General features: G+C 45.0%; 2 protein-coding genes across 4 annotated transcripts in view; both read right to left on the reverse strand.

The window, feature by feature from the left end:
* Positions 1-4,609, reverse strand: part of CENPI (centromere protein I) — a 28,458-nt gene extending 23,849 nt beyond the window's left edge. For 2 of the 3 annotated variants that reach the window (XM_075132410.1, XM_048864796.2), the window contains exons 1-4: positions 4,513-4,609; positions 3,031-3,403; positions 2,496-2,633; positions 282-400 (exon numbers count right to left, since the gene is read on the reverse strand). In XM_075132410.1, coding sequence (XP_074988511.1) covers positions 282-400; positions 2,496-2,633; positions 3,031-3,250 — 477 coding nt within the window. In that variant the 5' untranslated portion in view covers positions 3,251-3,403; positions 4,513-4,609. Of the gene's footprint in view, positions 1-281; positions 401-2,495; positions 2,634-3,030; positions 3,404-4,050; positions 4,404-4,512 lie in introns of those variants that run through there. The other variant, XM_048864795.2, reaches the window with a different exon arrangement.
* Positions 4,610-7,688: 3,079 nt separating this feature from the next.
* TMEM35A (transmembrane protein 35A) lies at positions 7,689-12,319 on the reverse strand. The gene is made up of 2 exons (XM_048864861.2): positions 12,061-12,319; positions 7,689-8,952 (listed from the first exon to the last, which is right to left on the reverse strand). Exons 1-2 carry the CDS (start codon positions 12,178-12,180, stop codon positions 8,566-8,568), a joined length of 507 nt encoding a protein of 168 aa, XP_048720818.2. The 5' UTR covers positions 12,181-12,319; the 3' UTR covers positions 7,689-8,565.

Consider the following 12,319-nt stretch of genomic DNA (forward strand, 5'->3'; position numbering starts at 1 on the left):
ATGATAGGCAGGAACGTCTTGCTGCCTTTTGGGGAAATGTTTGACACCACAGGCATATTGAACATCTTGATGTAAGTAGCTTCCCTAAGAAACTCAAAAGTACAGAACTCTGTTAAAGACCTGCTATTCCAGTGCTAGGCTTCTCTGCAGTTTTGCTAAAGGGTACCAACTATGTGATGACTATGCACATTAAGCCTCTGGATTTCCTCTTCCTACAAACAGCCTGCTCTGAATCATCTGTCCCCAGTAGCTATTACTACTACAAGTGTTTGTAAAGTTACCTGGGTGCTGCCAGAGCATTTGCCAACACAGAGCCAGGATACTGCTGAAACCACTGAACTTTCTGCTATTACTGAGGCTGGAATCAGGCACTTCAAGATCCGACTATTTACTGTATCAGCTAGAAAAGAGACCATGTAGAGTGAGACATTGCTTCAAGTTCCAGGTTCTTTGGCATGTCATATGCAGGTGAGACCATTATGTCCTTTCTGGGACAGATTATTTACCTATTTGCAGCTATCACAGGCTGGAAAAAGAATTTAACAAGGACTTACTGGAAAAAATTCTTACAAAAAGCTTTAAGACTGGTTAATAGTCAAAAAGTAGGAACCTGATTCTCCTCACACCAGTTTTACAGACGTGCAACTCCATTAACTTCAATGCAGTTACTCTGGATTTACAGTAGCATAACTAAGAGGAAAAAAAATACAGCCAGTTGACATGCATACTGCCTTTATTAGCCTAGATACCTGGAGTATTATGGAAGTATGAGCTGAAGGAAAAAAAAAGGAATTTCCTTTGAATCAGCATAAGGTCAGAGTATCCGAAACCATTTCAGATTATAAATCCAAGTGGCCTGAAAGCTAAAACCACCACCACCACCACTTTCCTATTTTATTAGCCAGTTCCAAGTTCATCCTAACTACAGTTATTGTCTAGTGGACATAAAATTGGACCACCCCAGGACTTTAGTTAAAGAACTAAACACTATTTAAATACTAGAGTCAGGCAAAAGTAACATGAATTCTTTATAGCTAATATTTGACTAAGGAACAAACAACATAAGAAAATAATACAAAACACACGCATTAGCAGCTGTTCTTTTGTTGCCATACAGTGTCTGAGTCAGTAGCTTGACAGTGCTTGAAAGGGACTTGGACTACAAGCCAACACTATTCAATACTGGTCTATGATGTAAAGCACTAGTGTGCCTATTTTAAACTCATAGACTTTAAAGGTCAGAAGGGACGACTGTGATCCATGTAGTCTGACCTCCTGCACCTTGCAGGCCACAGGACCTCACCTGCCCATTCCTGTAATGGGCCCCTAACCTCTGGTTAAGTTACTGAACTCCTCAAACCATGATTTAAGACTTAATGTTACAAAGAATTACTAATTTACACTAGTTTAAACCTGCAAGTGACCTATGCCCCATGCTACAGAGAAAGACGAATTCCCCCAGGGTCTCTGCCAATCTGACTTAAGGGAAAATTTAAATGAACCTGGCAGGTCAAATATGGACTAAAATTTGAGTTTTGTAAACATAAAACCAACAGAAATGTTTCCCTAGCTCTTTTCAAAATTTCAAATAGAGTATATTGAATGGCATTCATTACAACATTTGCAACATGGTGCTAGTACACCAGAGCTAGAAAGTGAAACTGACTAGTCTATCGTGATTACTCAGGATAAGGGAAAAGTAAAAATATCAGAGTAAGAGTGAGAACTGAATTAAGTGTTTAAAATTTCACTTATGATTTGTAATGTTATCTACATGTAAAATGTGAGATTGTCAGTTGCACATCAATTTAGTTTTGTAAAGAACCAATTATTTTAGGCCAACAAAAAGGGACCTACTAAAGTTGTAATAACCAGAAGAAAAATATCCTCCACGCTCTAACATGCATCTTTAGTTTTTTGAGGTAGAGGATTGTTATTTGTTTTAAATCCATTGGCTCATCACCAATTTAAAAGCAAAATGATGGCCAGTAATTTTGAAGAACACACTTATCGAGTCTGCACCGACACTCCGTTCCTTTGTCCCTATGAGACACTGCAAAAGTTGAAGCTAAAAATAAGCAGTCATGTCAGTTGCATGTCAAGGGAGAAGAAACCCAAACAATCCCCAGCATGTAAGAGGAGAGAAAGGTTTTTAGGGACTACAAGCCTTTAAGAGATTTTATAAAGTAAGTGAAACAGCAGTAATTTTTTAAAATTTGAAGACAAGCAGTAATCCAATATTTTTTTATATATATTTACAATTTTTATCTGAAGCATTCCCTGTCCCTACTAAGTTTGCTGCACTTATTTTAGCAAGAACTCAGAATTTACATTAAAGAACTTTAAGGATGCTGTAAATTTACAGTAAGGGACAAACCATGACAAAATAACCATCATAACATATTCTCTCAAAGCCATGGATATGGTAAAAAAGTGGCGTCTTCCTTCCCTCCCACATTCACAGTGAACATGCTAGCAATTTCTGAATGTTTTACCAAGGTGGCCACTGAGTGCAACATTCAGCAACACATCAAGTCCTTCTGGGGATAATCCTCTCTGCAGGGCAATGTTTTCCACAGTAGCCAAGTGTTTCTGCAGAACCTCATTCTTTTTCAGTGGAATGTAGTCTTTAACTAAAAGAAGAAAAAAATTTAGGGATTAAAGTGCATCCTAATAATCAGCCTCCTGAGAAATGTGTATGTCCACATGCATTCTGTCCCCAAATCTGTCTTCTGCTCATAGTTTACCACTTTAAGAGAAAACACCCTGGTTTTCAAAAGCTTCTGTCCACCCACAGCTCCCATTAATGGTTCCCCTGTTTTCTCTGTCTGGGTGTTTTACAAAGCAATTGCGGGGGGGGGGGGGGGGAGAAGAGACTCAAGATAGGAAAATGATTATACCACCACAAAAACAGCCAGATGGACTCAAATTGTATGTGAAACTATTTTAATCTCATTTAAAAATGGACTAGATTTCAAGTTGATAGTGCCCTTTTCAATATCAGAAGCAAAGTCATATCACTGCTCTTACCTCTCTCAAAATAGGTCAGAGCTTGCTCCAGATGGTCTTGTGTGCTGTTGCCTGCCTGGTCACTGGCAGATTGCTGCTTCTCCTTCTCATGTTTCTGTGCACTTTTCAAGTCCAGAGTCTTTGGGCCAGTTGTTCTCTCTCCTATTTGCCATGCAGAGAAGCTACTATGGCGAACCTGCAAAGTCTGCTTTGGATTCTTGGCATTCTCTCTTTGCTGCATCCCTTCAGTCTCCCAGCCGGGAAGGGCGAATTAAGTACTCACTCATCTGCCAGTCTGGTTCCAAATCTTTCCCCCAAAGAGGCAAGAATATAAATCAAGGCCCCACAGCCAGATATACCCCCAGCAGTTGAAGAACATCAAAGAGCCACTTGCCTGCAAGAAGATGAAAGTCAGTTTATCCACAGGTTTCAGAGCCTTTCCAAAAAACCCACTAAAGGATCCAGCATAATGTAACTATGACTTGCCATAAACCACTTAGAGCACCATGTGCCCCAGAAAGGTCAGATAATCCAGTTAGAAGAGTACCTATATACACAGGCCATCCAGTGTGTACATACAAGCCCAATTCTTCCCTCCAGCAGAGAAAGATGAAGGAAAGCTCACAAGTAGGGATTTTTAAAGGGAAATGTCATCTTGAAAATTAAATGTCTGAAAGACATTTACAATTGTAACATATAACACTGAAAACATTAGCAAAAATAATCAAATTATTTTTCCAGTTTATTTGCAGTCTTTACTTGCAGTCTGACTTTCTCCTCTAGCACTCAGACCAAAACACCAAGCAGAATGCTTGCTAGCCCACCACAGAAGTGACACCAGGGATTACTATTCTACCCCAGGCACGAGCAGTTTGGTATTGTTGGCTCTCCAGCCCACCAAACTCCCCCTGGCTGGAAAGGTTCTTAGATACATCAGCAGCAGAGCAGAAAAACAGGCATCTAATAACACATAGCACATATATTCTACAATTAATCAGCGTTTAAACATTCAAGTTGACAGGGCCCCTTTAAATAACCCACCGTTCTGAATTCCAGTGAAGGGGGAAAGAACGGTGCAGAGACAGAAACAGGACCGTGAGCAGTCAAATCAGGCAGGAGCCTGGCCATCGCCCACGCGTCTAGAGATCCCTGCTCCGCGGGCGCTCACCCCACGCTCCCCATCTCCTGGGCCACTGCTCGGCCCTCGCAGCACACCCCTGCAGCAGGGCCCTCAGCATGGAGCACCCAAAGGCCTCTGGGCTGCTCGGAGCTGCCCCGGCCCCAGCGGCGCTCAGAGCCCGACCCTGGACAGGACCGCGAGGTCCCCAGCTATTCTGCGCCGCAAGCCCTTGGGCCCTGCACGAGAACTGTCAGCCCCTGCTTCCCTCACCCCCCCGGGCACGGAGAGGGTCACCGACCGGCCCCCTGGTAACACGCCTGTCCCCCGAGTATCTACTTCCTCAGATGGCTGCCCACGCTGCCATGGTAACACCCCCACTTTACCTGACTCCACTGGTACCGGTTTTTTTTTTTTAACCGTCCGATCAATTCAAACCCCCGCGCCACTCCCCAAACATGCGCAGATCGCAATTGTAAGGGAGCAGAGAGAGAGAGGAGATGATCATTGCGCACGCGTGCGGAGCCCTCGGGTGCGGATTGGTCGGCAAAAACTGACCTCATCAGAGCGTCGATGTTCCTTGTGAGCATGCGCAATTCTCGCGCGGGCGGGGGGAAAGAAGCGGGATGTCTTTACGCATGCGTATTAAGGTGATTGAGGTTCGTGACTGGGTTATGCGCCTGCTCAGTGCTATGGAGGACTTTTTTTGTCGGTTGGGTCAGGTGGTCACGTAACTGCAGCGGTATTGCCGCGCGGGGCGGAGGAAGAACCTTTAGATAGCCAAGAGCGAGGTCGAGCGCGGGCCAGGCCTACGTAGGGGACCCTCCCTCATCAGGGCAAAGGGGCTGCCCCCTCCCCTGGCAGCGCCACACCCCGCAGGGGCAAACAGGCAGAGAGCCCGCGTAGTGCCTGCCCGCAGAGGAGCCCCGGGGGCCTCTTCCCCAGTGCGCTGCGGTTACAGGGGCGCCAGAGGTTTCCTCCCTGATGTCTCTGAGGCGTTCGCACACCACTGCCCACGAATAGACCTGTGTGCTCAGGAGCATGCAGGGGAGCCATGCCCACCTCGACCCCCCTGCCCGCCCGCCCACCCACCTGCCCAAGCCCACCTACACATACCTGCCTCCACCTGCCTGACCAAGCCAACCTGCCCATGCCTGCCTCCACATGCCTGTGTGCCCACCCATGCCGGTGTACATACCTGCCTCCACCTGCTTGCCCAAGCCAACCTGCCCACCTACACATGCCTGCCACCCATGCCCACTCACACATGCCAGCCTGCCCACCCATGCCCACTTACACATGCCCACCTGCCCACCCGTCTTCCTACCCACCCATTCCCACCTACATGCATATACCTGCCCACTCATACCCATCTGCCTGCCCACCCCTGTGCACATTCCCCAATGCACCTCAGCATAGCGGACAGCAATATGCACTCTGGCATGCCTTGCGCAAGTGGAAACACAGCAGAAGGCGTGTGTGGTTTTCAGCAAGCCAGAAGTTGATGCACCAACTCACTATCCCTCTTGCTTTGTCAAAGCTGCCTTTTGACTCCCACAGAGAGAGGCTCTGCCCTGCAAGCCTGTGTCTCTGGCAGGGAAGTCGCTGCAATGTCAGTTGCAACAAGCAAGGTCTCTCTCCTGCAGCTCCTATGTTGTTTCTAGGGAGGATAGGCCCTTGAAAGGGGCTGCCCACAGAAGAGCTGAAGTGGTGGCAGCAGGATGGGAGGGGACATTGCTGAATTCAGGGCAAAAGGTGAAAAAAATGAGAGGAGTAAAAAGGAACTATTCTCAGTGGTAGCGGATGACAGGACAAGGAGTAATGGTCTCAAGCTGCAGTGGGGGAGGTTTAGATTGGATATTAGGAAAAACTTTTTCACTAGGAGGGTGGTGAAACACTGGAATGCGTTACCTAGGGAGGTGGTGGAATTTCCTTCCTTAGAAGTTTTTAAGGTCAGGCTTGACAAATCCCTGGCTGGGATGATTTAATTGGGGATCGGTCCTGCTTTGAGCAGGGGGTTGGAATGGATGACCTCCTGAGATCCCTTCCAACCCTGATATTCTATAACTCTATGAACCTGAAAGGGAAAGTTAGCATAAGATGCCATGCTGGGGCCTGGATTCAATTTCTGGCCCCTTATCTCTTTACTTCTAGCAAGCAGGAATGACTAGTGCTCCAAAAGTAGCATGCCAACACACATTGGGGCAGGGAGAGAGGGCAACCCGATATAGGCAAATAGAGAGCTCTGTTGGTAGACTCCAAAAAGCAGGCCTTATCTTGTTCTTTAATGAAAGTTGTAGCTGCAGTTGGGGATCATCATAATAGTCCAATATGGGAGAACTGTAAAGGCTCTGAAAAGGGGATGGAAGTGAAGTGATGGGAAGGTTTTCAGGCTTTCATGGCATATGAAGTGCTTTGAGTTTGCATCAAATTTATAAAATTTTCAAGATTTTATGCTGATTATGCTTTCTTGGTAGGGTGTCCAAAGCTATGTGAAATATTTCACTAAAGACATGAACCTGCTCCCAAAAGCTTTATGTAAATTTTAGATGTGACACAAGTGAGAATGGCAGCCATGCAGAGGATCACAGCAACAACTGTGGGCACTTAGTTTAAGCATGTGCATGTCTTGGTGGTTCTGTAAAGATATTTTAAAAATAAACACAGTGACATTTAATTTTGGGTATCAGGTAAGAAATTACTTCAGAAGGTGGAACAAACTACATATGCATTTGGGCTGACTTTGGAATAGTCACTTAAAACAGAAGATTCTATAACAAGCGTGGTCTCTTTTATAATTTTCCCTGTATTCTCCAGGACAGCTGTTGTGAGAGGTAACTAAGCACAACTGGAAGTTCTGCAAACGTCAGTCTCAATCCCCCATATTCATCCAGTTCTCCCCATAAATGTATTTTTTCACCTCCAACCTAATCTGTTCTCCAAGGTATCCTTATGACTGCATCATGACAAAATGTCAGGGAACTTGAAATAAAAATGGGGGAGATTATATACATGCAGAACAAACTTACAAAAATGGTATCTCTCCCTTAACAATGGGGTCATCCTTAACATATATGCAGCTGAATGCTGTCTAATGTGCTGAATACAATTTTTCAAGGGCTGAGATTGAAGGTTTCTGCAATATAGGTGGCACCTAGTCTATTTCTGCTACATCCTTAAAAAAGCGGCAAAGTGGTTGGCTAGACCTGACACAGTACTCCAGGTCAATATGTATCCTTGGTTTATATAATGATAATATTTTCAGTATTACTCTCTAGCTTATTCTTCGCGTACCGTAGCAAGTTTGCCTTTCTGATTGAAAAAATCTCTGCTCAGTGTGGAGAGGCAATGACTGCTTCATAATAATGGTCAGTCCCTTTCTTAAATGGTTATAGTAAATTTAGAACACAATGATGTAGTTCAGATTGTTCTTTCCAATGTGCATTATTTAGCACTTTTCAGCTCTACATTTTCCTTTCCATGATAGAAATGGTCATACTCAACCAGGAAGGGACTTTTGGGCAGATGGCATTCTAGAAAGACATTCAACTCTGCCAAGACATTTTCCTCCAAATTTCAAAAAGTTTATTTTCATGAATAATTAAAAAAAAACAAAACCCACAGATAACTACCAAGAAAAGCAACAAAATTTAAATGCATCTGCCAAATTTTCAGATATAACACAGAGAATCAGGCGCTTTGTGACAAGACTGGTCTCCTACTTGCTCAGTGACCTCCTGTGTGGATGTGAAAATGAGGATCCTGGGCACCCGTAACAATAGCTGGCAATTCCGTAAAGTCTGAGTGAGCAGTTAGGAAAGGGTAGGTGAGCAGGTAGGAAAGGGTATTTATTTATTTTTGGAGGGAGACACTAACCACGGCTCCTCTTTTTGCCAGCAACAGGCACGTGGGTTTATTACTGGGCAAATACCAACCTTTGGACAGTTCTAATCCGTAATCCTTATTCTCCACTGAGAGAGATGGAAGGGATGCAACAACTGGCTAATGCGAAGCAGGAAAAATAGTTTCTCTGTCCAGTTCATTGCTCTAGTGTTAAACCCTGTACAAAAGGGAAAACCCAGGCAGGTGAGGTATAAAGGGATCACCGACCTTTTTCCTCATAACCAGTCCACACAGAAGACTTGTCACAGAGGTGGTTCTGAGTAGGGGCTCCCTCCCATGAACACACACTCAACAAAGTACATTTTTCCCCAATGGACTAATTAAAAGACAATGTGTATGGATATGGTTAGGGAAGAGGGTAGTTCTACGGTGTTTGGGTTGCACAAGCCAACATGTGGTGATTGCCTGACAGACTGTTTCCTAAGCCCGAATGCAACCTTTTAAACAAAACAAACAAACAAGAATAAAAAAACCTCATTTTTTTTTTTTTTTGGAGAGAGCTGCCTGGAGGGTCCATGTCCCTCAAATGCATTCCTCTAAGACACCTTTACTTTGCCTTTCTCAGGAGCTGCCTCGTGGGCAAGTGGCTGCTCATCACCATTCACCAACAGGATCCTCTTCTCAGGTGGCTGCTCCTCAGGCTGGCGGGTGATCAGTAGGCGGCAAGTGAGCAGGATCCCGAAGACTAGGGCATGGGCATAGCGCTTGAGTGGGTCACCCACTAACTGGTGAAAAAAGAGCACAGCGAGCACGAGCAGCAGGAGGAAAAAGTTGGCCACGTCCTTGGGGCGTCCAGGCACCAGTGTCATGACAATGCCACATGCCACCTCCAGGGCACCAATGCTCTTGCGGAGAAGGATTGAGCTGACTCCCATCTTCTTCAATATGGGAAGGGCTCGGACGTAGCTTTTGTAGGCTCGTTTCTGGAATCAAACAATAACAGTACAGGTACAGCACTCATTAACAGAGAGCAGTAAAGGGTAGAGAAGGATAGACTGTATCTGACATTTCATCCCACAAGATTGCACAATTTTTTATTGAGTTAACCTCATATATAAAACTGTACATAAAGATCACATCACTCATCACTGTTGTATAGCTAGATACCTCTAGGGTGGCATACAGCAGATGTTTGGCATCCCCACTAGGGAATCACTAGGGAATTGTTGGAACAATATTCCCCACCCACCCCAACTCCCAACATCCACTTTCATGGTCTCTTCTTTTCTAACTGGAAAACATAATTCTTTGAGATGGGAATAAAAGGAAGTAACTGTCAGGCTAGGAACTGGCTAAGACACAGTGTAGTGGGCATACTTTCTACATGTTCTTGGGAAATTAATTACTAAAATCTGAAGATGCTATTTATTGTTAAAATTAACAATGCAGAAAAGGGTTGTCAAAAAAAAAAAAAAAATCCCTCTCCCAAACTGAAATGCCTTTTTTAATTAAAAGGAAGATCCCAAATAACGCACCTCAGTCCCTGCAGAGCCAAGGGACAGAAAATAAAAACAAGATGCATGGCAAATCTCGAAATGGCCTAGAAACTCCCAGGGTTCTAAATTTCACACACAGTAGAGACTTAGCTGAGGGCTATATGTCAAAGGTAGGATTTGCTAGAGCAGGCTGTCTCTCTCCACATACCCTTTTATGATCTTTTCTTTCCTGTACAGAAAGCAGGCTGGCATTTGTCATCCTGGTTCTGAGGGTTATGCTGGATTTACAAACAGCCTTATTAATAACAATCTTGTTCCCCCGCCCCAAATTGCCAAGGGGAGAAAAGTAGGTATTGGACAGAACAACTTAACTTACCTCCCCACAAATATTCAAGCTCTTTCATTCCAGCATCACCCAGTGAGAATTTTTTTCTCTTTGAGCACACTTTCAATTCTTCTGGGTTTTAAAGAGGCCCCTGGTTTACTAACAATGCCTAACACTATTTTCACTTCCACTGGAGTGTACTGGTCACCACAGATATTCCTGACATACTGGATTCACACCCCATTTTCATATTTCTTAGGAGGAGAGAAATGATAGATATTCCGATCAGTTCTGATCAAATATGAGCTCAGCAAAGCTGACCGGTAAGAATCAGTGACTTAGCCAATTTCTCAGTACTCTCAATGTCATTATGGAAACATGGTCAGAACATCCAGTCAGATGCATTCAGACAGCTTTGCTTTTTCAGCTTTGTAAAGTTGACACTCCCTTCCAAGGACAGTTGGTGATGTGTTTTTTACACACACACACACACACACAGCGCGTTCTTGTTGCTATAAAGAGGTTAGCATTTCTGTTCCAAGCCTACATTTTCAGGCTTTAAAAATATGCTTTGAAGCAAAGCTTCTTCCCAAAGCAGCAAACTTTGTAATCAGATGTGTAAAAAATATTGGTTTAAAAATGAAATTTGGCAGTAGGACTCCCTAATCACTAGATATTTTTAATACCATAATAAACTGGTTCACAAGTATATTCTTTGAATGGACTTAGAACTGCTCAGCTCAGTGTTAGGTCCTATGCTGTAAACAGCTAACAGAGGTTCTTCCCTTACCTCAGGTGGCAGGGGCCTGCGCTTTTCGGAGCTGCAGGATCTGAGTTCTAACTCTATTGTCCCCTATGGGATTCAGCATAACAAAAACCATGAAGTTCTACTGGGCCACGGCTATATTACAATACAATATAGTACAGGTGATGGAGATCATGTCTAATCTGCGTGCCTCAGTTTCCTGATTTGTAAAAGGGGGATAATAATTTTAACCTATCCACACAGGGCTGTTGTGAGGCCTAATTCACTAATGTTTGCAAAGCAGAGAGGAGCAAAGAATTATAATCATAGTGATCAAGGATTCTGTAGTGTGTTTAAATTCAAAATCTTGTTTTTAAAACTTATTTATTTACATTATCATAGCTTGGGAGCTGTGGCTTCTGGATATTCTCTCCTTCCTTTCACCCTGCCCCACAAGCCACCTCTTCACACCCTCCCCCTACTTGGAAACCCATTCTATGGGCACCAGCAAGGCCAGGGAGACGCAGATGTTGTTCGGCAGGAAGGGGAAGGCAGCTGAGCAGGTGCACTGAAGAGAGAGAACAGAATGTGCTGGAAGCTTCCACCATTGTTTCCTAGTGATCCAAAGAACCTCAGCATGCAACACCTTCCAGCCATGTTAGTAAATAAGAGACAACGAAACACATAAAACCACAGAAGGAGGAATTAAGCACAACTGCTTTGTCAGCCTGCACCTCGCGGCGGGTCAATTTCTGCAGCGGGTTCGGCCCTGGGCAGAAAGAGTGAAGGAAACTCACTGACTGATAGACAGACAAATGCGTATGCGGATCCCTGCTCTCCTTCCAGCCCTCTCCGGTGTTACAGAGAGGCAGGCAGGCTCACTGCTTGGTGCTGAGGAGAACGATAATATCTAGTCCTTTTCTAGCACCTTCTGACTCAGGATCTCAAAGTGCTTTACAGTGGTTAATTAGTCCTCACAACCCCTGCGAGGTAGGGTCATTCGGTGTCACCACCCCCATTTTGAGGCACAGACAGTTTAAGGACCTTTGAGTATCTGGTTTCCAAAGCAGGCACATTCCCCTTCTCCACCCCAAGTCCTTTTCTTGTCAGGGGAATGGAAATACCCCCTAGTATGACTGACTGGTCCTGGTCTCCCTCTTTCCATAGGGGCACCAAACTGGCTTGGGGTTTCATCCTCCTTGCACTGTCCTCCCTCTTTCTATTCATCGGAGATCACCTGCAAAATCAGCTCAAACAGAACCAGACCAAGGCCTGTCGGCAGGATTTGATTCTCAGCAGCTGGGTTTTATCTGTTTCTTTGTTTAGCACCAAATAAGGAGGAGAATGAGCTTCCCGCTGCCCTCTCCCCCCGGCCCCAGAATTCCAGGCTCCACAGCATTGCTGGCTGTGTATCCTCCAGCAGACGTTCCTGCTGCATGGCTGCTCCTGTTGCAAGGTTGTGGGGAAGAGAACATACAGCCGCCAGCGGTAGGTCTCCCATCCCTGCCACTGCTGCTGTACTCACCATCTCGTTGTAGGCATCTTTGCTGAGCCTTGGGGTTAATTTGATCGTCCCCATGAAGACAAAGAAAAGCCCCAGAGCCACCGAGAGAGCCACAATGGTTACAGTTCTGGGAGATGCCATTCGGCCAGTGAGAGGACGTCCTAACTAGGCCTCTTGCTCGCTGTCCGTGCAGGAGGTGGTCAGCCACCATGGAAGGAGATCAGGAGCAAAGCTGCAGAGGCAGTGAGAATGACAGACACTGAGAGAGAGAGATTCTACC

The sequence above is a fragment of the Caretta caretta genome, chromosome 9 (assembly GCF_965140235.1).
Source record: "Caretta caretta isolate rCarCar2 chromosome 9, rCarCar1.hap1, whole genome shotgun sequence".
Classification (NCBI taxonomy): Eukaryota; Metazoa; Chordata; order Testudines; family Cheloniidae; genus Caretta; species Caretta caretta.